Consider the following 22,233-nt stretch of genomic DNA (forward strand, 5'->3'; position numbering starts at 1 on the left):
GGGGCTGGATATATGTTGAATGAACAAATGGATGAATACCACATACCCACCCAATCTCCCGAACCAAAATTCTGAAAGCCACCATCCATTCCATTCTGCCTTTTCCATCCATGAATGCCGACTGGTCATCAAGTCCTGTTCATTCTACCCCCTAAAGAGCTCTCAGATTCATGCCCCTCTTCCGCATCTTCATGCCACAGCCCTAGATTGGGCTCCGTTACCCCTTATTTGAACTAGATTTGCTCCCCTCCAAAACCGTTCTCCACACTATAGCTGGGTTTTTAAATTTTTTATTACAAAAATAGTACATACTTGTAAAAAAATTCAAACGATACAGAAACAAAAGCACAGTACGTTCCCAGTACACATACAACCATATAGCCACCTCCTCTCTGATCCCATTCCTCAGAGGTTATCTCTGTGAACAGTTTAGTGTATATCCTTTCAGACCCTTTCCCTTGCATATACAAGTATACACACACACATATAGATATACACCCGTGGTTTTGTCTTACAAAAGTGGGGTCAAACTTTTCTGTTACACATAGATTCTTCAATTTCTTTCACAATCAACATACAGAAAACTTCTAGAACACAAATATGATGAAATCAATCCACTAGTGCTCATTTCCTGAAATATACAGTTCACACCTGTTGTCATCGAGGATGTGTTTCCTGCCAGTCTTTCAGTCTCATCTCTAGCCTTTCCAGCATTAAATGACTAGAGCATAAACTCCTTCCAATCCTTTCTGAAACAAGGCAGGCACAAACCAACCAACTGACCAGGAACATGCTCTGCTATCGGCCTTTTCACTTACGTTACACTCTGCCTGGACTTTTCTATCTGGCAAGTTCCTATTCACTCTTCAACAGTAAGCTTATCAATTACCTCTAGGAAGACTTCCCTGACTTTTTCTGACATGGTCATTCCTCTGTTTTCCCCTCTCCTTTTATCTAGATTCTTCATTGCACTTATCTCACCGCACCACTGCAATGATTTAAGAAACAAGTTTTGAATTCCACTCCCCCTCTCCCAACCTGTGGGTGAGCTCTTTGGGCAAAAGCAGTGTGTCTTATTTACCTTTGCATCCCAAGGATCTGATACAGTGCTTATCACGGGGCAGATGCTCAAAGACGCGTCTTTCGAGGATGTTCTGATTCTACAAACATTTACTGAGTACCCACTGTGCACAGAACCATATCCTGAGCATGAAAAGAAACAGAAGACACACAGTCTTTGCCCTAAGGCACTTACCACAGAACACATTTCACATGGCAACACATCATTTCTGACATACAGGCGGTTTCAAAGATTTATAGTCATTTGCCTCAAATCCATTTAGGAATAAGGCATTGTATAATTGAATAATAAAGTAACAGGGAGGTTGTCCAATAGGTTTATGTGTTTACTGGGGCACAGAGTCGACCAGTACTCAATTCTCTGTCTCAATAAGGAGGTGGTCACCAGTTCCAGCCTGCAAATTAGAAAACTGAGATGATATCATGCTTGGGAAAGGTCTAATACACCAAGGGGACAGAAAGTTTTAGTCCTTTCACAATTTCTCCTCCTTCCCAAGGGAAAAGTGATAACATGAGTGGCAAGTGGAGCTAAAGGAGGGCACTGGAGAAGGAGCAGACTGCTTTCTTTCTGTTAGTGGTAGGGGAAAAGGGGTTACTTGGCTTTAAATCAAGGTGTGACACTGCCCCAGGAAGGTCAGAAGAGATGATTTATTATCCTTTATTTATTCTTTCTTAAAGGCTAAGGTATTAGTCAATCTGGTGATTTCAGGATCTGACACTACACAATTATGAACACATTAAGGAAGGTGAGCCACCCAGGCTGGAGAACAGGGAAGGCTGACCAAGGAGGCCCAAAGGAAGCCTCATTCATCAGAGTCCAAATCACTGTCCCCAGCAATGGAGTGGAAATCCTCACTGTCCTCCTCATCCTCTGACAGGTGGACCTGGCTTAGTACACTTGGCCCAGAGCGCTGCTCTTCCTCCTCATCTTCTTCTTCCTCTGATACCTCATACCCACCGATGCTGCTGAAGCTTGTATCTTGGGTGTTCGACTTGGGATCAGGCTCCTCATAGCTCCCATAACTGAGAAGAGAAACACATCATCTCTTAAGCTCAGGCACCACCCTCTAGCCGGCCAGTCCCGTTCTTGGTGCCACCAAGGAATCAGCCCATCTCACTTCCCTGAGACACTAAAAGGATTTGTTCCAGACTGTTCTCTAGGTACTTGAGAGAAAAATGATCCTGTTCAAAACATCCACCTGCCAACTTATACACAAGAACCCAAAATGAAAGAAACTCCCCTACAGCTGGACAACATGCTGCCGGCTGGCATGATCATAAGTGCTCTGATGGCCTCATAGTTTCATCTCCCACTTACAGCTTCACTCATCTATGGATCCAATTAGTCACCAATCCTGAAGATTCTACTTCTTCAATATATCTTGTCTCTGTCCCCTCCTTTCCATCTCTACTCTGCCTGCCTTAGCTTAGTCCTTTGTTATCTCTGGCCCATGCCACTCAAGTCAGTCTTTAGCAAACTGGGTGTAGTCTTGCTTTCCTTTAATTAATTCTTCACACTGCTGCAAAAGTGCTCTTTAATTTTGTTTATTCTTAATTTTACTTAAAAAAACCCACATAAGCAATGCATGTCCACTGGTTTAATAAATATATATATATATACACATATGTATGTATACATATATATACATATATCAGGAAAAAAATCACTAGTAACTCTACCAGAGATAATCTTTTGGTATATGACCGTCCAAATTTTCTTCTAATGCACTTAACTTAGATGCTTACACATTTTATTTTACAAAATTGGAATACTCTACATAATCTTCAGGAACTCGCTTTTTACACTAATGATTATAACGAGCATCTTTCCAGGTCAATAAACATACATCAACAGCATCATTTTAACAGCTATATGGTAGTCCACTATATGGCTGCAACATGATTTATTTACCAATCTCTCACTAGGACATTTAAGCTGTCTCCAATATTCCCACTATTAAAAATAATGCCGTGATTAAACTCCTTATACAAACAACTGGATGAAGGTGTTTTATTACTGCCATAGAATAATTTCCAAGACATGGAATCTTGGGGGCCAAAGGAGATGCACATTTTTTACATTTGGTTTATAATGATAAACTGTTATACTGGTCTCCACCCACCCCATTTTTATCAAGTCACATTACCAGCAGTCATTGGAGAATGTCTTTTTCCTCACACCTTCCCAACACCAGGTATTATCATTCATTTTAATTTTTGTTGATCTTATAGGTAAAATACATTTAATTGTTTTATTGCCTTTCTTTCATTCTTAGGAGCATTATTTCTTCATGTTGTTTATTGGCCGTGTGCATTTCTGTTGGAGTGCAGGGCGCTCTTTCCAAAACTGCTCATACCAAGATCTGCTCATACCTCTCATTCAGTATCTGCCCTAAACTTCTGGTCCTGATTTGGTCCTTACCTACCTATGTAAATCATCTCTATCACATGGGTCGTGGATCAGAAGCTCCAGCCACATCAGGCTGCTTGCATTTTCTAGAACTATTTCATGCCTCATATGCTATTCTTGCTCAAGCGTCCTTTGCATTCTTCTTCATCTAGTTAATTCCTACTCTGAGTTAGCTCAGTTTCCTTCTATAAATAGTTCCCCTACCCCACTCCTATCCAACTCCCGGAAAAACACCATGGTTGCCTATCACAACACTTTCCACGTTACACTACAATCGTCTGTTAACCTGTTCTAGGTTTCCCACCAGACCGAATGCCTTGAACATCTTAGTTGCTTTTGAACTTGTGATAAATATTTGCTTAATGAGTAAATACTCTGCTTGCTAGATACCTCTAGCTAGATGTATCCAATGTACCTTAAATCTAACATGTCCAAAGACACATTCATTTTTTTCCTCCTCTCCCACCTCATCTAATACCTGCGCTTTTTCTCTTTTCTCTCTCAGTGACATTCCCATTCATTATATACCTATCTCCCACCCTAAATCCAATTGATCTATCCTTTTAATAGCTCTTAAATATGTCCCTTCCTTTCCCCCTACTTCTAACTGATCCCAGCTGAAACTCTTACCATTGCCTAGAGTTATTTATATGATGTTACTTCCTTTTCTTTGAAGTGATGATTCCCGTTACCCAAACTCCAAGTGTCTCAACACGCCATGTAAGGTCCTCTACAATATAATCCCTTGCTGCTTCTGGAGCCACAATTCCCTTCACTCTGGAACATCTTTTTTTATATTCCTGTGCCTTTGAACATACTGTTCCATCTCTAAGGGTCTCCTCACCTCTTGTCACTTTTCTACTTAGCAGACTCCTATTTCAGCCTTACTGCCAGGTCCAGTTCAAATGTTCCCTCATCTGCAAAACTTTCCCTGATCACTCCAAGCAGAGTGAGACACCCCCTTCTCAGGGGTGACTTGGCACTCTCTTTACTTAACTCCCACTACAGCACTTACCACAACTGTATGGGTAATGATTTTGTTTGTTATTAGTCGCTTCCACTAGACTGTGAGCTCCTCAAGGGCAGAATATGGTTTACTCCTCTGTGTATCCCCAAGGGCTTAGCACAGCTCAGGAAATAGTCAGTGGATGAAAATAATCTGATGCTGGGCCCTCTGATATAGAGGGGTATAGCTGGGCACTGATGCCATACCCCTGTAGCACGTTGCTGATTACCTCATATTGCTATCCTCCAAACCATGAGAAGCCTCCCCACCATCTCCCTCATAGGACATCATGCTTTCTTCATTTTCCATGCCCATCCTTGTGTTTTCCTGAAGCATGCGGGGCTGTTTGGGTCTTATCCCACTAGATCCAACATCAGAGTCACTTCCACTTTCACTCAGTTGGATAGCTGTGAAAAGAAGGAGGTCCTGAGATTAGCTGGACAGAATTAATGTCTTTGGCTTGGTCTTTCAAAACCCGTTATTGCCATACATCTATAAAGGCATCCTGCCTGGACTCCCCTCAGCTTGGAGGAGTGCCTAGGGCCAGCACTGGCAAGACCATAGCATGGAAACAGAATCCAAACAACCACTTCCTTTTCTCGTTTCAGTCCAGTCTTACTCTTTTTCCTCTATCATCTCCTATACTTTTCCCTGCCATTGCTATTAATTGACAAAATAAACTGATTAGGATCTTTCTTTTTCAATTGAAGTGTAGTTGACACACAATGTTTTATTAGTTTCAGGATTACAACATAGTGATTTGGCAATGCATATAGTATGCTATGCTCACTACAAGTGTAGCTACCATGTGTCAACATGCAATACTATTACAATATCACTGACTATATTCCACATGCTGTGCTTTTTATTCCCGAGACTTATCCACTGCATAACTGGAGGCCTGTATCTCCCTCTCCCCTTCACACCCATTTGCCCATTCCCCCACCCCACTGTACTCTAGCAACCATCAGTTTGTTCTCTGTACTTATGGGTCTGTTTCTGCTTTGTTTGGTTGTTTTATTTTTTAGATGCCACATATGAGTGAAATCGTATGGTATTTTGTCTTTCTCTGACTTATTTTCCTTAGCATTATACCCTCTAGGTATATCCATGTTGTTGCAAATGTCAAGATCTCATTCTTTCTTACGGCAGAGTAAAGCGGGATTTTATTTCTTTATTTTCCCCTTCCCTATTACAGATATAACATTTCTTTCTCATCTTTATCATAATGAATATTCAAGTCAAAGATGCTATTTGGGCACTGCCTCTTCCACTGTCATCTTTTGCACTTCTTTGTTATATTTCTTCACCTCCTCTAAGGCTAACGAATGTACTCACCCTGTGAGTGCCCAGGACTGAGTCTACTAATGGGATTTCAAGAAAAGAGCAGCTTCTGGTAACAGCATATGTGGCCAAGAGTCATCTGTTCAGTCCTCAGGGTGCTATGGTGAGCTACCTATAACAGAAGCCCAGGAACAAGACTTACCAGAGAAAGGATTGTCTCCTTCTTCATCACTCCCAGCATCTTCTTCATCATCTTCTCCTTCAGACATAAGCAAATCCTCATACAGGACACTGGCTTGAGGCTGTTGCATACTTCCTTCCTCTTCATCTGCAAGATCACCATCTGCATCTTCACCTTCCTGAATGAGACCAGTTAGGGTCAAAGTCCCATCAATTGACCGTGTAAGAGTTCAGAAGCCACCACCAGCACCCCCCTTGCTGCCTCACAAGAAGTTAAGTAATTGTGGTGGATAGACTCGTTCAGCTGATTCCAAGGATTAAAGTCCGATTGGGCCTCACTATGGAGACCCTGGTATCACCTTGGGATTTGGCCTGCCCTGTACTAGAGGGGCTCCTATCACACAAGGGTATAATGTAACCATAAGCTTTCTGTAAGCATACTCACTGGGGCTGGAGTCTTAGGTTTCCCATCCTCCTCCTCATCATCATACCCTTCAATATCTACATCAGAGTCTTCCTCGCCCAGCCTACCTCGGCCCTGGCGCATCTGAGTAAGGAACACAAATAGCACATCATTGAGGGACGTGCCTGTAGGAGGAGTTAACCAAGGGTTCTCACCCAGGGCGGATGCTCCTCCCTGATATCCCAGCCAACCCCACAGTTAGTGGGGGCTGTTTACACAGCTCAAGGCATGTGTGCTTTTTCACATTCATTCTTTGGAAATCATTGGTAGAGGAAACCCCCCCAAAAAACTAGAAAACCCCCCACAAACCCCACAAAAACCAACAAAAAACCAACCAACCAAACAAACAAACAAAAAAACCCCAAAGAATAGGACAGTCCTTGGTCTGCTTTTGCTGTGTCATCACAAGGAGACTCTTCCTTCCTAAACCAAGATTTCCTTAGCTTCTTTTGGGGGACTCTTCAGGACAGAAAAACTCTCCTGGGTTTTTGACTCTCCAGTGGAACCCTGACTGAGATTAGATGATAGGATTTTTGGCTTCAGATCAGGAGTATCTTCTGACACCTCTAGAACAGGCCAGTTTTTAAAATTTAATTTTATAAATAATTTTAATTTAGATTATAGCATACATACAGTACAGTAGCAGGGCCAATTATTTTGAACTCTGTCTCTGAATGCAGTTGGTCTTTCCAGTAACCTGTGAGGTTGTTCTGATGCCTCATACACTTTTCATACTTGTGCCTTCCCTGAAGTCTGTTGTGCCTGACTCTGCCCATAGGGACAGACAGAAGACAATGCCAGTCATGTGACCTGCCACCAGCCCACCTTGAAATCACACTTCTAAGCCTTCATTCCCAGGGTCAAAGGGGCTTAATTATCCATGATACATGTCATATATCACCACCATTACTCCCCAACTCCCCACCAAAGCATGTTAACAATGTCACAAAGAGAAAAAGAACAGTCTACCTGTGTCACCTGCTTTTCTGGAGTGGCAGTGGGAATATCCAGGACAGACATATTGCTCTCATCTTGAAATACAGAGGCATCTCGGGACATACTGAGGGATGTGTTGGTGTCATACAAATCAGGAGGCTGTGGCACAAATGTACAACTTAGCTTCTATTTAGGAAAGGGAGCAAATACAGAACTCCCCTTTAGAGCATTCACTGCAGAAAAAAGTCATGCAGAGCAATCCATTTAAAGAGAAATGGTTTGACACAACTTGATGGACAGATTTTTAGGAATCTTAAAAATGCTTGCTCATTCTAGCAGAGAGGCATCTGATGTATATGACCAGAAGCTTGAAGCAGAAAAGCAACAAAGCTATGGGACAATTCTATGCCCTGACAGTCTTTCTGGTTAATAACCTAGTGTCTTCTAAGCCTTGTCTTATGTTTTTCAGGTCTAGGGCTTCATACCTGTGCAAAACAATCTTGATTGTTTGGTTTAGAGACATCTAATAGGAAATCGGATAAAGAAATTTCAATTCTAATAAGAGCATATAGTGGGTTAATAGTTTATGAGCTCATCAGAGGATGCTATGAGGCAAAATAGTATGGTGAAAAACACATGGGCTTTGGAATAAAAGACCCTGGGTTTGAGTCCTGGATCCACCACTTGCTAGCTGAGTAACTAACAAATTATTTAATCACTCTAAGCCTTGGTTTCCTCAAGTATAAAACATGGATGATAATGTTTGCCTCCCAAAGTTGTTGGGAGAATGAAGAGATATGTGTAAGCTCCTTAGCCCATGCCTAGTATTCAACAAATTATAGATCCCTTTCCTCTTGCCTCTTCTGAAGAGACCAGGAATTTAGCAAATGGACTTTTCAGTGACACGAGGACAGAGGGAACTGATAAATAAGCTGGAGAAGTAGGAAAGAGTTCTCTAAAACTTTGGCAGAGGGTAGAAATATTATGTAGCTATTTAAAAATAATATTTTCAAAGACTAATGAGACAAAATGTTCAAAATATAATATGAAATGAAAACAATAAGACACAAAAACATATGGACCAATTTTACTTTAAGTGTCTACATCAAAAAAAAAAAAGTGTCTACATCCCCACGTGTGTACACGCACCCACACTTCTCAGATTTGAAAGAAACACACCAAGATGTTTACAGTGGTTTGTTCTTTCTGAGTGGTGGACTTAACTCCAGGTGATGTAGTTCTCCTTTATATTTCCCAATGAACATGTTGCTTTTATCAACAAAAAAACTCCCACATATGTGTTACTTTGTGGGTTTTTTTAAATAGCAAACAAGTGGGCCACCTGGGTGGTTCAGTGGCTGAGCATCTGCCTTTGCCTCAGGGCATGATCTCGGGGTCCTGGGGTCGAGTGCTGCATCAGGCTCCTTGCATGGAGCCTACTTCTCCTCCCTCTGCCTGTGTCTCTGCCTCTCTCTCTCTGTGTCTCTCATGAATAAATAAAATAAAATCCTTAAAAAAATCAAAAGCAAGCAAGGCTGAAGAGGGTTTTGGAAAAAGAGAGGCAACAGAGAATTTAAAGCATTATAGAGTAGGTAAACTAATGGTTGAACAGAAGAAGAGAATATCAGGGAATGAGGGACTAGTGGGAAACTGCGAAGTGAGCAATTTTAATATAAAGTGTTGAGCTGAATGTATGATGTAATCCAAGCTAGGTAGAAACAGGTGAGTGAAAATACATTATTACCACCATTTAAGGCTGGAAGTAAAATATGATTACTGTTATGTTTCTCTACAACTAGAGTTATGACAGGTTAAACCTACACCAATACTCTTTAGTAACATCTGTATTTGAAAGTAGCAATGAGTGAGGGCAATCATTCAGGCGCGTCTTCCTCAGGTTAAGAGAAAATGCACTGGGTTTACTATTTCACAACGTGTATATAGGAGTGAAAGCAATGATGAGAGGGTGAACTGGAATAATGAAGAGGTGCTATCTACACCTTACTCTTCACAGGGGACCCTCTAACTGTACCGAACAGTAGCTACTGCTCAGAAGGGAGAACAGGTGCCAGGCTTTCCTTGGCCATCTGAGACAGTGTGGCAGGGGCAGGAAAGGATGGATAATAACCTTTGGGTCTAAGGTTTTGATTCATCAAAGGACTAGGTTTATGCTGTCACAGACTAGAACAAACCATATGCTGCTCAGTGGCTAGACTCTTCTGAGGAATGATGGCTAAAACCGAGGCTTTAACTTACCAGAAAGGGCCCTTGTGGGAGCTGTGGGCCTATTAGCAAAAAGGGCCTTCCTGGGCAACAGCACTCACCCGAGCCCCCGGCCCCAATCTGCCCACACACTCCAAGAGCCTTTCCTTGTTCTGGGCTTGGAAGTAGGATCTGAGGGCTCTTTCTACTTGGCCCCTCAGTAACCTAGGTTTTGGGGTGAAAGAGAGTACAAGATAGATAGGGAGAGTGCATGAATGAAATAAAAACAGCAATAATCCAACAGAGACCATACAGGTTGTGGTGTTAGTTCAGAGTAGAATGAAAAAAAAAGTTTTCCAGTGGAAATCTGGTGAATTTTGTATTGAAATATTTGGTTAAATGTGAAAGGAAGTCTGAGAACTCTAGACAATTTTCACACAGACTAAGAAACATTTACTGAATGTCTCCTACGTGCCAGGCAAATTCACTCATTTAATGTTTATAATAATCTCGAAATGTACATTTTAGAGAAAAGGAGACTAAGCAAGAGGGCTTAAGTAACTTCCCAAGTTCACAAAGCTAGCAAACAGCAGGGCTAAGATTCAAACCCAGGCCTGTTTTATTGCCAAAATTCATGTACTTCCCACTTTGCCATAGCGCTTTCAATACAGAAACCAAGCACTGGTTACATTCTGGTGAGTCCTATTCTTCCAATATGGAAACATACGCTTCTGTTCAAATATATTCAAGGGACAGAACAGAAAGATTAAGAATTTCTTATTAATCTTGCTCCCTACTCTCATGACATGTAACTTTAAGAATATTATAAATGTTACCTATCGTTATTTACAAGGAGAGGGAGTCAATCCAGGAAAATGGCTGACATCTGAGCTACATTGAGATACATCTGAGGAAATGACTAATCAGGTACCTATGAGGCACAGGAACAATATGGCGAATGTCTGTAATTGAGAATTCTCTACTCTAGGGATGTCCTAGTTCATGGGCAAGGGAACTCCAGAGACTCAAGAGGATACCTCTGGCCACAGCAGTCAGGAATCTGGTATTCCTAAATACTGCCTCAACAACTAAGACCCCACCCCGTCATTTATCCCACACCTGCTTCTTCTGGATTCAACAAGGCCACCAAGACCCATGGCCCTCACTCACCTTAGCCTTTGAGAAGACAAGAAAGCACACGAAAGGCATATGAAGAGGAAGGACAGAGAAGAAGGGTATCTCAGTAAATATATGTTGACATGTTCCCAATTTCCCAAACCAATAAGAAAACTTTAAGAGGCAGTTCCTAGTCTTTAGACTCACCTGAGGTGTATAAGGCCCTGGGGTCATTGGGTCCAAGCTTTCTAATTCTGCTTCCTCCAAAGCCGCTTCCTTAGCTGTACAAATATCCTTCTCAAGTTGAGTCAAATGTTCATCATACTGAGAAATGAAAGAAAATTAATGAATTCCCTGAACATGCACTTTAGGCAGCGGAGACATATAAAAGTAAACGAAGTAGGGTGCCTGGCTGGCTCAATAGGTAGAGCATCTGACTCTTGATCTGAGGGTCATGAGTCTGAGCCCCACATTGGGTGTGGCGCCTACTTAATAGATAAAATAGTAAATAAGGTAGACTAAAATCCTTTTCTTCATGGAACTTCTTTTAATGGCAGGTCACATATGATAACTAAAGTAAATAATTATATAGTTTGTTAAAAACATTTAGTGCTAGGTAGGAAAATAAAACAGGAAAGGAAATGAGGGATGTGGGGTGAGGGTAGGAGGCGGGAGGTCACATCTGAAAATCAGAGAGGCAGGGAAGGCCTCCTCACCCAAGGGAACAAAGGTATTCCAGAATACTACATCCCAAAGAGACCTTCTCTTTACCACCTACCTCAGTCAATGTCTGGTAACAGACATTTACAATCTCCTGAGCAGTCTTAGTATACTGACTTTCAGGCCCTACAAAAGAAAAGAGAAATATACCATGGCTTTTGCAGACTTCAGTTTCAGAAATTTACTTCTGCCAGCAGTAGTGTCCCATGTTATCCTAGACTCAAAAAACTATGCCTCAGCTTTATCTTGGACTCGTGCTCTACTTCTGGAGGTGGAAAAGTTCAAACGCATACAACGACAGAGACACTAATATGATGAACTTCCATGTACACATTATCCAGCTTCAATGATTGTCAATACATGGCCAATCCTGTTTCATTCACACCTCAACTTTTATACTCCTTTTAGATTATTGTGAAGCAAATTCCAGCATCACTTATTTCATTCATAAATTGTTTTAGCATGTATCTCTGAGAACTCTTCTAAAATATAACTACATATGAGGATATAATGGTACATATGTATCATTAGACATTTGTCAAAACCCACAGAATGTACAAGAATGAGCCCTAATGTAAACCACGGGCTTTGGTTTATGATGTGCCAACACAGGTTCATCAAATGTAACAAATGTACCACCCTGTAGGGGATGTTGATAATGGAGAGGCTATGCATGTGTGGAGTTAGGGGGTGTATGGGAACTCTATACCTTCCACTCAATTGTTCCCTAAACTGCTCTAAAAATTCTCTGTCTCTCTCTCTCTCTATATATATATATCTATATATACATCTATCTATGTATCTAAACCAAACCAACTATATTATGTCTGACATAGTTAACAATAATTCTCTAATATCATTAAATAGCCAGTCAACATTTAAATTCCCCAACTGTTTTGTAAGGTTCTTCCACATTTGATTTCTTTGAATCATAATTCAAATAAATTCCACACACTGCTTTGAGATACTTTTACTACCTATTAAGTGATTCTTTTTTTTTAAGATTTTATTTATTTTTATTTATTTATTCATGAAAGACAGAGAGAGGCAGAGACATAGGCAGAGGGAGAGGGAGAAGCAGGCTCCATGCAGGGAGCCCGACGTGGGACTCGATCCTGGGACTCCAGGATCACGCCCTGGGCCGAAGGCAGAGGCCAAACCATTGAGCCACCCAGGGATCCCCCTATTAGGTGATTCTTAACTAGACTACACAGTTCCCCGTATGGTCTCTGTCATGAGTTGCATGTCAGTCAACTGGTAGCTTCTAAGTCAATCCAGTTTTGTTTGGTCCACATGAAAAATCACCTCAGCTTGCGAAGACAGACTGAGCTATACATCCATAACATTTGCACTTTTTATATGCAAATTATACCTCAATAAAAAGTTTTTAGAAAAATCTTAATTGACAACATTTAATAATTGAGAAATTTCATATAAAAACCCAAATGTCTGGCTTCTCTTAAATTAAAAAGCCGTAACTCCAAGGCATCAATCCCGCAAAGCACCAATGGGCTGGAGCTGAGTAGCAGCTGCCCCTTTTAGATAGTGTGTTCCACAGGTTACCATACTCCCTACCAGGTCTGCTTAACTCATTTTTGCCAGGACCCTGAAGGCATCTGACTTTAATATTCTTTCATATACTTACTGGTCATTCATCTGTTCATTCATTCTTCAAGCATTTGAGTACCTTCTATGTGCCAGGCAGAAATGAGTATGATACAGACCATATCCCCCAGAAGCCTATGGTCTAGGACAGTCAGACAACTAGAAACAAACAGGGCAATATAATGAAGTGGGAAAAATCATACAGGGTTCAGTAGAGGTACAGAGGAAGAAGCAGCCAATTATGGGAAGTGAGAGGGAAAAAGGAATTAGGAAAGGCTTCACAGAGGAGATGATCCCTGAATTAGACTTACTATTTACTAGGATGCAAAGGATAAAATATATAATACATGATGTGTATGTGCAACTTTCATGCTGGACCTATTCTAATTATGACAAACTATTATATGAACAAAGAAGTCTCAGTTAAAACCTAAGCTAGGACATCTGTTTCCTCAAAGACGTAATAAAAATTGTATCTTCACACAAGCTATGCCAAACACAAATAAACCAGAAAGAAGACAAAGTTGACCATCAAGATATTTAGGACATGTATAAAGACAGCCAGAGCTGGCTCACCATCAAGAACAGTGTGAATGATAAGACTGCAGCTCCAGTTTCAGAGTTCTAATCTCCTAGGGCCACCAGTAGGCTGGTCCTCAAAATAATGATGGAGACAGACTGTAAAAGTTATCAGAAAGCTTGTCCATGTTGATAGTAATGCGTGATGCTAGGGTAAAAACAGGCTGCATACAGTCTACAGGCCTTCATTTAGCCAAAACAACATCAGCTTCTTATGGTACATGGACTCTTCTATCTATGGGAACTTGCCTTGTGGCTACAATTCCAGCCTATAAAAGTGAAGAATTTAGACCTTACTCGACTTCAGTTAAAACATAAACTAACCATTTAACATCTCATTGCTCTCATTTAAAATATAGGGAAAATTTGTTTTTTTTTTGTATTTGCACAATTTTCTCTCTTAACCACTTTGAAGATGGGACCTTTTCCTTGCCCATTTTCTTTGCAACACAGAACTCTAAAGATAAACACCTGCTAATAATAACCCTAGGATATATATAAACACAGTTATTTACATAAACTGATATACCTGTCCCTGTGTTTGGATTACTAGCTGTTTGTGTCCTCAGTTTTTAACAGTCTGTGCTCTCAAGCATTATGAAGGGTTTGGCTATTTAACTCTGTTACTCTGCTATATGCAAAGTAGACCAAAGAAGGATAAAATATCTGATTTGCCCAAAGAAATGAAAACACTAATTCAATTTAGTGTCAATTAGTGTCAACACTAATTTCAAATTAGTGTTTTCAAAAGATACATGTACCCCTATGTTTTTTGCAGCATTATTTAGCCAAGATATGGAAGCAATGCTGAGTTGGTTGAGTGCCTTCAGCTCAGGTCATGATCTCAGGGTCCTGAGACTGAGTCCCTCCCCTCGTTGGGCTCCCTGTTCAGCAGGAAGGCCTGCTGCTCCCCCTCCCTCTGCCTGCTGCTCTTCCTACTTGTGCTCTCTCTAACAAATAAAATATTAAAAAAAGAGAGAGATGAATGGATATAAGATGTGGTATACACACACACACATGTGCGCATGCAGAGGAATATTACTCAGCCATTAAAAAGAATGAAATCTTGGGAACCCTGGGTGGCGCAGCAGTTTAGCGCCTGCCTTTGGCCCAGGGTGCGATCCTGGAGACCCGGGATCGAATCCCACGTCGGGCTCCTGGTGCATGGAGCCTGCTTCTCCCTCTGCCTATGTCTCTGCCTCTCTCTCTCTCTCTCTGTGACTATCATAAATAAATAAAAAAATTTTAAAAAATTAAGAAAAAAAGAATGAAATCTTGCCATTTTTGATAACAGATGGAACCAGAGGGAATAATGCTGAGTAAGTCAGACAATGGAAGACAAATACCATATGATTTCACCATGCTTGTGACTTTCTTCTCACATCACTAAAGAGGTAAATTAACTTAGAAATGACAAAAAGATTCAATAAAAATATAAATAAATGTACACCCCCCCAAAAAAACGGGGTAAAATGCTAGATGTTTTCATATCCAATAATTCTTGAATGGGGTGGTAGTAAGAGAAAGAGATCCATGAATGTCCTGAAACTGTCAACAAAATTCTGTATGTAATATACAGTTTTCTGGGTAGAATATCCATAGTTTTTCATCAGACTCTTAAAGGAGTCTATAACTACACCACTTCCACATGGAAGACCAAAATTAATTTTTGAAAGAGTAATTTTCAACACAATACAAAAATGAATATAAAAGATAAGACCATCTATGAATTATCACTGTGCCCTACAGGAGAATTAGCTACCATTTACAAAAAGAAATATTTTTCCACATATACTTTGCTTTTACTCTCTCCGTATTAAATCACAGCAATGCAATTGCAAATGTCTTGTTAAGGAAATAGATTTATACTTTGTCTCATTCCAAATAAGGATTAGCAGTAACCTACAGAATCACATAAAATTCAAATCCAAATGTCCTTAAATAGTGGTAATTCCAATGACAGCTTTGGAAAGCTGATTTTCCATCAAATCGCGAAAAATGGTTCTAGTTAGAGAGGAAAAGTAAGTGTTATTGCTATCTGACACTGCCTTATACCAGGTTGCTATATCATTATCCACTAACTCAATACAGTACATAAGAGAGCTAACAAGTTATGGACATCATATGTTCAGTCCCTATCAAATATAAGTAGAAACTGAATTCTTGAACAGAGCAAGTATTCTCATAAAAATGAAAAATCAAATGACATTTACCACTGAGCAATCTCCCTCTACTTCAGCCACAGTATTTTTTTAAAGTGGAATTCCAGTCTAGATACTTTTTGCAGAAACATTCATAATGACATTCATTTAACTTTTTTCTTTGAGTCAATATGAACAGATTTTACTTAAACAAGATCACATACATGAATGAAAAATTGTCCATAACACATTATCAAGTGAAAAAAGAAAACTGTAAAACAGAATGTAAATATATGATTTGTCAGAAAAGAAAAAGTATATCATATGTATAGAAAAAGATCCAGAATGCTTCGCACCAAACCTGACAGTGGCCACTGTGGAGACTGGGGTGGGAAAAGGAGAAAAACATAAAGATTTTTCCTTTTCCCTTAATGCAATTCTACATAGTTTGATTTTTTTTTCTGAAATGAGCATGTAATTTTTTAAGATGGAAAAATTTAGTTTCAGTTATACACCTGAATTTTACAGAAATAATTTCACTGGTAAAGATTTTTAAGTATTGATAATTCCCGATGTTGCAGAGGTTATAGGAAACAGGCATTCTCCTCACTATTCTTTTTCACTATAAATAGGTGTACAGATTTTTAGAACACAATTTTAGAACATATATCAAAATTTCCTATAAAAATACTCCTATAAGTGCACAATGATCAATGAAATATATAAATAGTGAAAAGCTGTTCACAAGGCAGCATTATAGAAATACTTGAAGTACCTACCCAACAAGGGGAGAGTTAAATAAATTAATACATCTATGCCATGTAATACATTAAAAAGGATGAGAAAGCAATATGTACTAACAATAAGACAGAATCAATAACTATGTCAATTTTCCCCAAAACTGATCTATAGGTTTACCTAAATTCTTATCAAAATCTTGGCAAGTCTTTTCTGTAGATATAAATACTCTTCTAAAATTTAAGTGGAAAGACAAAAGAATAAGAAAACAATTTATAAAAAGATAAAACGAAAGGAATCACTCTACCTGATGACAAGACTTACTATAATAGCTACAATAATTGTAGTACTGTGCAGAGGGATAGATACATAAATCAATGGAACAATTAAACCCAGAAATAGACCCATATACTCCACTGATTCTTTTTTTTAAAGATTTTATTTATTTATTCATGAGAGACATACAAAAAGGCAGAGACATAGGCTGAGGGAGAAGCTGGCTCCCTGCGGGGGAGCCTGATGTGGGACTTGACCCCAGGACCCTGGGATCACAACCTGAGCAGATGCTCAACTGCTGGGCCACCAAGATGCCCCTCAACTGATTCTTGACAAAGGTGCTCAAAGCAATTCAATGGAGAAAGGACAGCCTTCCCAAGAAATGAAATGGAACAACTGGACATCCACAGGCAAAACAAAATGAACGTCAACCGAAACCTCATACCATATACTAAAATTAATTCAAAGTGGATGTGGATTTAAATGTGAAACACTAAAACTGTAAACTTTTAGGAGAAAATATAAGAGAAAATATTTGTGAGGTTAAACAGACTTCCTAGAGATATACCAGAAGTGCACTTCATAAAAGAAAAAAATGGATAAATTGGACTTTTTCAAAATTAAACATTTCTGTTCTTCCAAAGATACTGTCAAGAGAATGAGAAGACAGATTGGGAGAAAATCTTTGTAGATTATACATCTACCCTGTCCATTCATCTCCTGATGGGCACTTTAGGTTGCTTCCATCTCTTGGCTATTATAAACAATGTTGCAATAAACATAGGGGGCCCATATTATCTTTTCAAATTAGTGTTTTCATTTTCTTTGGGTAAATACCTAGTGGTGAAATTACTGGATTCTATGGTATCTCTATTTTTAACTTTTTGAGGAACCTCCTTACTGTTTTCCACAGTGTTTACACCAATTTACATTCCCACTAATAGTGCATGAGGGTTCTTTTTTCTCCATGCTCTTGCCAACACTCAGTTATAAAATAAGTAAGTCATGGGGATAAAAAGTATAACATTGGAAATGTAGTCAATAATATTGTAATAATGTTCCATGATAGGTGGTAACTACACTTATCCTGGTGAGCACAGCATAATGTATAGTATTGGTGATTCACTATGTTATACAACTGAAGCTAATATAACACTATGTCAACTATACTTGAATACATTTTGGTTTTATTTCTAAAAATGCAAATTAAAAAAATCATACATCTAGCAAAGAACAACTACCTAAAATAACCCTCAAAACTCATTAATAAGAAGATAGCACAGGGGCACCTGGTGGCTCAGTGGTTGAGCATCTGCCTTTGGCTCAGGTAATGATCCTAGGGTCCTGGGATAGAGTCCCATATCAGGCTCCCTACAGGGAACCTGCTTGTCCCTCTGCCTATGTCTCTATCTCTCTCTCTCTGTCTCTCATGAATAAATAAATAAAATATTTTTTTAAAAAAGAAAGAAAACAGCACACACAAAAAAGAAAGCAGCACAATTAAAACTGGGGCAAAGAAATGAACAGACACCTCAACAAAGAAATTATGTGGATGGTACATAAGCATATAAAAGGATATTTAACACCAACAGCCATTAGGGAAATGAAAAGTAAAGCCACAAGGAGATAAAAGAATGTCTAAAATGAAAAAAATGATAATACTAAATACTAAAGACAAACTGGATCATTCACATACTGCTTGTAGGAATGTAAAATGGTACAGACACACTGGAAAGAGTTTGGCAGTTTCTTACAAAACATATGTTTACCATCATCCTCTTGGGCATCTATCCCTGGGAAGTGAACATTTATACTCATACAAAACCCTGTACACAAATGTTCACAGCAGCTTTTATTTACAATACAAAATACTGGAAATCTGACAGACCTCCAGCAAGTGAATGGTTAAACAAACTCTGGCACAATGAAATGCTACTCAACAATTTGAAAAAAATGAACTACTGGTACACACAACAATTTGAATAGATCTCAAGACAATTACACTTAGTGAAAAAGTCAATGTCAAAAACAGTATTATTTTTTATATTAACATGCCCAGATGCTGAGTGATGTTGAGCATCTGGGCATGTTAATATATCAGCATTGGGTAAATACAAATCAAAACCACAATGATACAAATCAAAACCTCATACTGGTCAGAATAGCTAAAATTAACAAGTCAGGAAACGACATATATTGGTGAGGATGTGATGACAGGGGAACCCTCTTATACTACTGGTGGGAATGCAAGTTGGTAAAGCCCCTCTGGAAATCAGTATGGATGTTCCTCAAAAAGTTAAAAATAGAGCTACCCTACGACTCAGCAATTGCACTTGTAGGTATTTACCCCAAAGATACTGATGTAGTGATCTGAAGGGGCACCCTCACCCCAATGTTTATAGCAGCAATGTCCACAATAACCAAACTATGGAAAGAGCCCACATGTCCATCACTAGATGAATGGATAAAGAAGATGCAGTATATATATAACACACACACACACACACACAGGAATCCTCCTCAGCCATCAAAAATGAGATCTTGCCATTTGCAACGTGGATGGAGCTACAGGGTATTATGCTAAGCAAAATAAGTCAATCAGAGAAAGACAATTATCATATGATTTCACTCACATATGGAATTTAAAAAACAAAACAGAGGAGCATAGGGGAAGGGAGGAAAAAAAACAAGACGAAATCAGAGGAGACAAACTCAGGGTTGAGGGGCAGGGGGTGGTGGTGGGACTAAATGGGTAACAGGCATTAAGAAGGACACATGATGGAATGAGCACTGGGTGTTATATACAACTGATTAATTACTGAACTCTGTCTCTGTAATAATATACTATGTGTTAATTAGTTGAATGTAAATAAAATAATAAAAAAACCCATGCTCAACTGTCAAAACTATAAAGATGAAGAACATATAAGCGGTTGCCAGGTGACAAGACAGTGGTAGGTGCATGTGGGTGGATGTGGATACAGAGAGGTAGCATCAGGGAGTTCATTTGTGGTAATAGAACAGTTCTCAAATCTTGATTGCAGTGGAGGCTACATGATGACATAAACTGCATGAAACATATACACACAAATGAATTAATTTTTTAAGTGCAAAAAAAGTATAATTTTAAATTCCTTGGCTTTCTTCAATTATTTTATTTTATTTTTTTTACAGATTTTATGTATTTACTTATGAGAGGCCCAGAGAGAGAGGCAGAGACATAGGCAGAGGGAGAAGCAGGCTCCCTCCTGGGAGCCTGATGCAGAACTTGATCCCAGGACCCTGGGATCACAAACTGAGCCAAAGGCAGATGCTCGACTGCTGAGCCACCCAGGCACTGCTAAAATTATAAATTCTGAGTGATGATCATAGTGATAATATCTGGTGATAATTGTGTGTATTAGATAGGTAAGTAAAAGAAAATAGACAACCTCAAATGGGTTCAGTAATATGTAAGAATTTAGTACATGATAAAGGTATCATTTCATGTAGTAGAAAATGACAGACTATTCCATAAATAGAATTTGGGACATTGGCTAAATCATTTGGAGGAGAAAATAAGGGGATCCCTGGGTGGCTTAGCGGTTTGGCACCTGCCTTCAGGCCAGGGCATGATCCTGGAGTCCTGGGATTGAGTCCCACGTTGGGCTTCCTGCATGGAGTCTGCTTCTCCCTCTGCCTACGTCTCTGCCTCTCTCTCTGTCTCTCATGAATAAATAAATAAAATCTTTAAAAAAAAAAGGAAGAGAAAAGAAGTTCGATATTTACCTTATTCCATAGAATCTATTTTTAAAAATCAATAAATATTCATATACATATACATTCAAATATTTAAAATATGGTAGGTATTAGAAGAGAACATAGTTGGATATCTTAGGGATAGGGGAGATCTCTTAAACAATTATACCAAAGATAGCAATCATAAATGAAAAGACAGATGATAAATACAACTACATAAAAACGAAGTTTCTCATTTGCTCTGGGTATATACCCAGTAGTGGAATTACTGCATCATATGGTATTTCTATTTTTATTTGTTGAGGAAGCTCCATACTGTTTCCACAATGACTGCACCAATTTGCATTCCCACCAAGAATGCACCAAGATGGTTCCTTTTCCTTCACATCCTCATCCATACTTGTTTCTTATGTCTTTGATTTTAGATATTCTGACAGGTGTAAGTAAGGTGATGTTTCATTGTGGTTTTGATTTGCATTTTCCTGATGATTAGTAATGTCTTTTCATGTGTCTATTGACCCAAAGAAAATGAAAATATGGATTTGAAGAAATATACGTAGCCCTATGTTTACGGCAGTATTATTTACAATAGCTAAGGTATGAAAGCAGCCCAAGTATCCATGCATAGATGGATACAAAAGACATATATATATACACAATGGAATATTACTCAGTCATGAAAACAATGAAATCTTGCCATTTACAATGGCATGGATGGAGCTATGGAGTATAATGCTAAGTGAAGCAATCAGAGAAAGACAAACACCATATGATTTCACTCTTATGTAGAATTTAGGAAACAAAACAATAAAGAAAAAGACAAACAAACAGACTCTTAAATACAGAGAGCAAACTAGTGATTGCCAGAGGAGAGGTGGGTGGGGGGATGGGTGAAGTAGATGATGGGGATTAAAGACTGCACTTATCTTGATGAGCACAGAGAAATGTATAAAACTGTTTGAATCCTACTGTTCACCTGAAACTAACAGAACATTGTTATTTTAATTATACAATTTCAAAAAGCAAGTTTCTCGGTGTCAGAAAACATTACAAACAAACTGGATGGATGGACTAACTGCTACTAGCCTATTATGAAATAGCGATTTTCAAACACTGCCCCACAAGAAGTGTGGGCCTAGGATCCCTGAGATAAGGGAAATAAAGGAGGTGGGCTCTACAATTGCCCTTAGCTTTCTACTCAACCCAAGCAAGGCACAGCAGTCTTAACAGAGCCACAGATATCAATACTGGAATTGGAGGTGAAGACTGCTGGAAATAGCAGGGTAGAACTGGAGAGGAGAGACCTCCACAGAAAAATAACCTAAGATCTGCAGAGGCTCCCTTGAGCCCCTGGCTGAATAATAAACTGTCTAGGATGAGATTCTACAAGGGGTTCTTTAACCAGAGCAACTATCAGAGCTCAAACAGGGTTGGGAGTTACTCAAATGAAAGTGGGGAAAAAATCCCTCCCAGGAGTTTTTTAGGGTTTTTTTTTTTTGGCAGTTTTCTTTTCTTTTTGTAAAGTTATATCTTATCTAGATTGTAGGGTTCCACTGAACATTCTAAAAGTTTGGGGTCTTGGGTTTAAGGATACATGATCTACCTATCCTAGGCCTACCCTGATGATGGCTTCTCATCAGAGCTGATTTTTGCTTTGAAGAGCACCAGAGGAGGAACTTGCTAGGAAATTCTTTGGGAAAAGAAATATTATGAATAGCTTGGCATCACCTACTGGTACAGACAATGTAGTTCACTTCAA

At 39.2% G+C, this 22,233-nt stretch overlaps 1 protein-coding gene across 5 annotated transcripts in view; it reads right to left on the bottom strand.

Moving 5' to 3' along the window:
• Positions 1-274: 274 nt before the first annotated feature.
• The window catches only part of TAF1 (TATA-box binding protein associated factor 1), a 71,159-nt gene continuing 49,200 nt past the window's right edge, over positions 275-22,233 (bottom strand). For 3 of the 5 annotated variants that reach the window (XM_072816373.1, XM_072816374.1, XM_072816371.1), the window contains exons 33-39: positions 11,456-11,523; positions 10,885-11,001; positions 7,393-7,518; positions 6,406-6,507; positions 5,983-6,139; positions 4,726-4,903; positions 275-2,103 (exon numbers count right to left, since the gene is read on the bottom strand). In XM_072816373.1, coding sequence (XP_072672474.1) covers positions 1,884-2,103; positions 4,726-4,903; positions 5,983-6,139; positions 6,406-6,507; positions 7,393-7,518; positions 10,885-11,001; positions 11,456-11,523 — 968 coding nt within the window. In that variant the 3' untranslated portion in view covers positions 275-1,883. The remainder of the gene's footprint in view (positions 2,104-4,725; positions 4,904-5,982; positions 6,140-6,405; positions 6,508-7,392; positions 7,519-10,884; positions 11,002-11,455; positions 11,524-22,233) is intronic. The other 2 variants (XM_072816376.1, XM_072816375.1) reach the window with 1 other exon arrangement.

Source organism: Canis lupus, chromosome X (genome assembly GCF_048164855.1).
Source record: "Canis lupus baileyi chromosome X, mCanLup2.hap1, whole genome shotgun sequence".
Classification (NCBI taxonomy): Eukaryota; Metazoa; Chordata; class Mammalia; order Carnivora; family Canidae; genus Canis; species Canis lupus.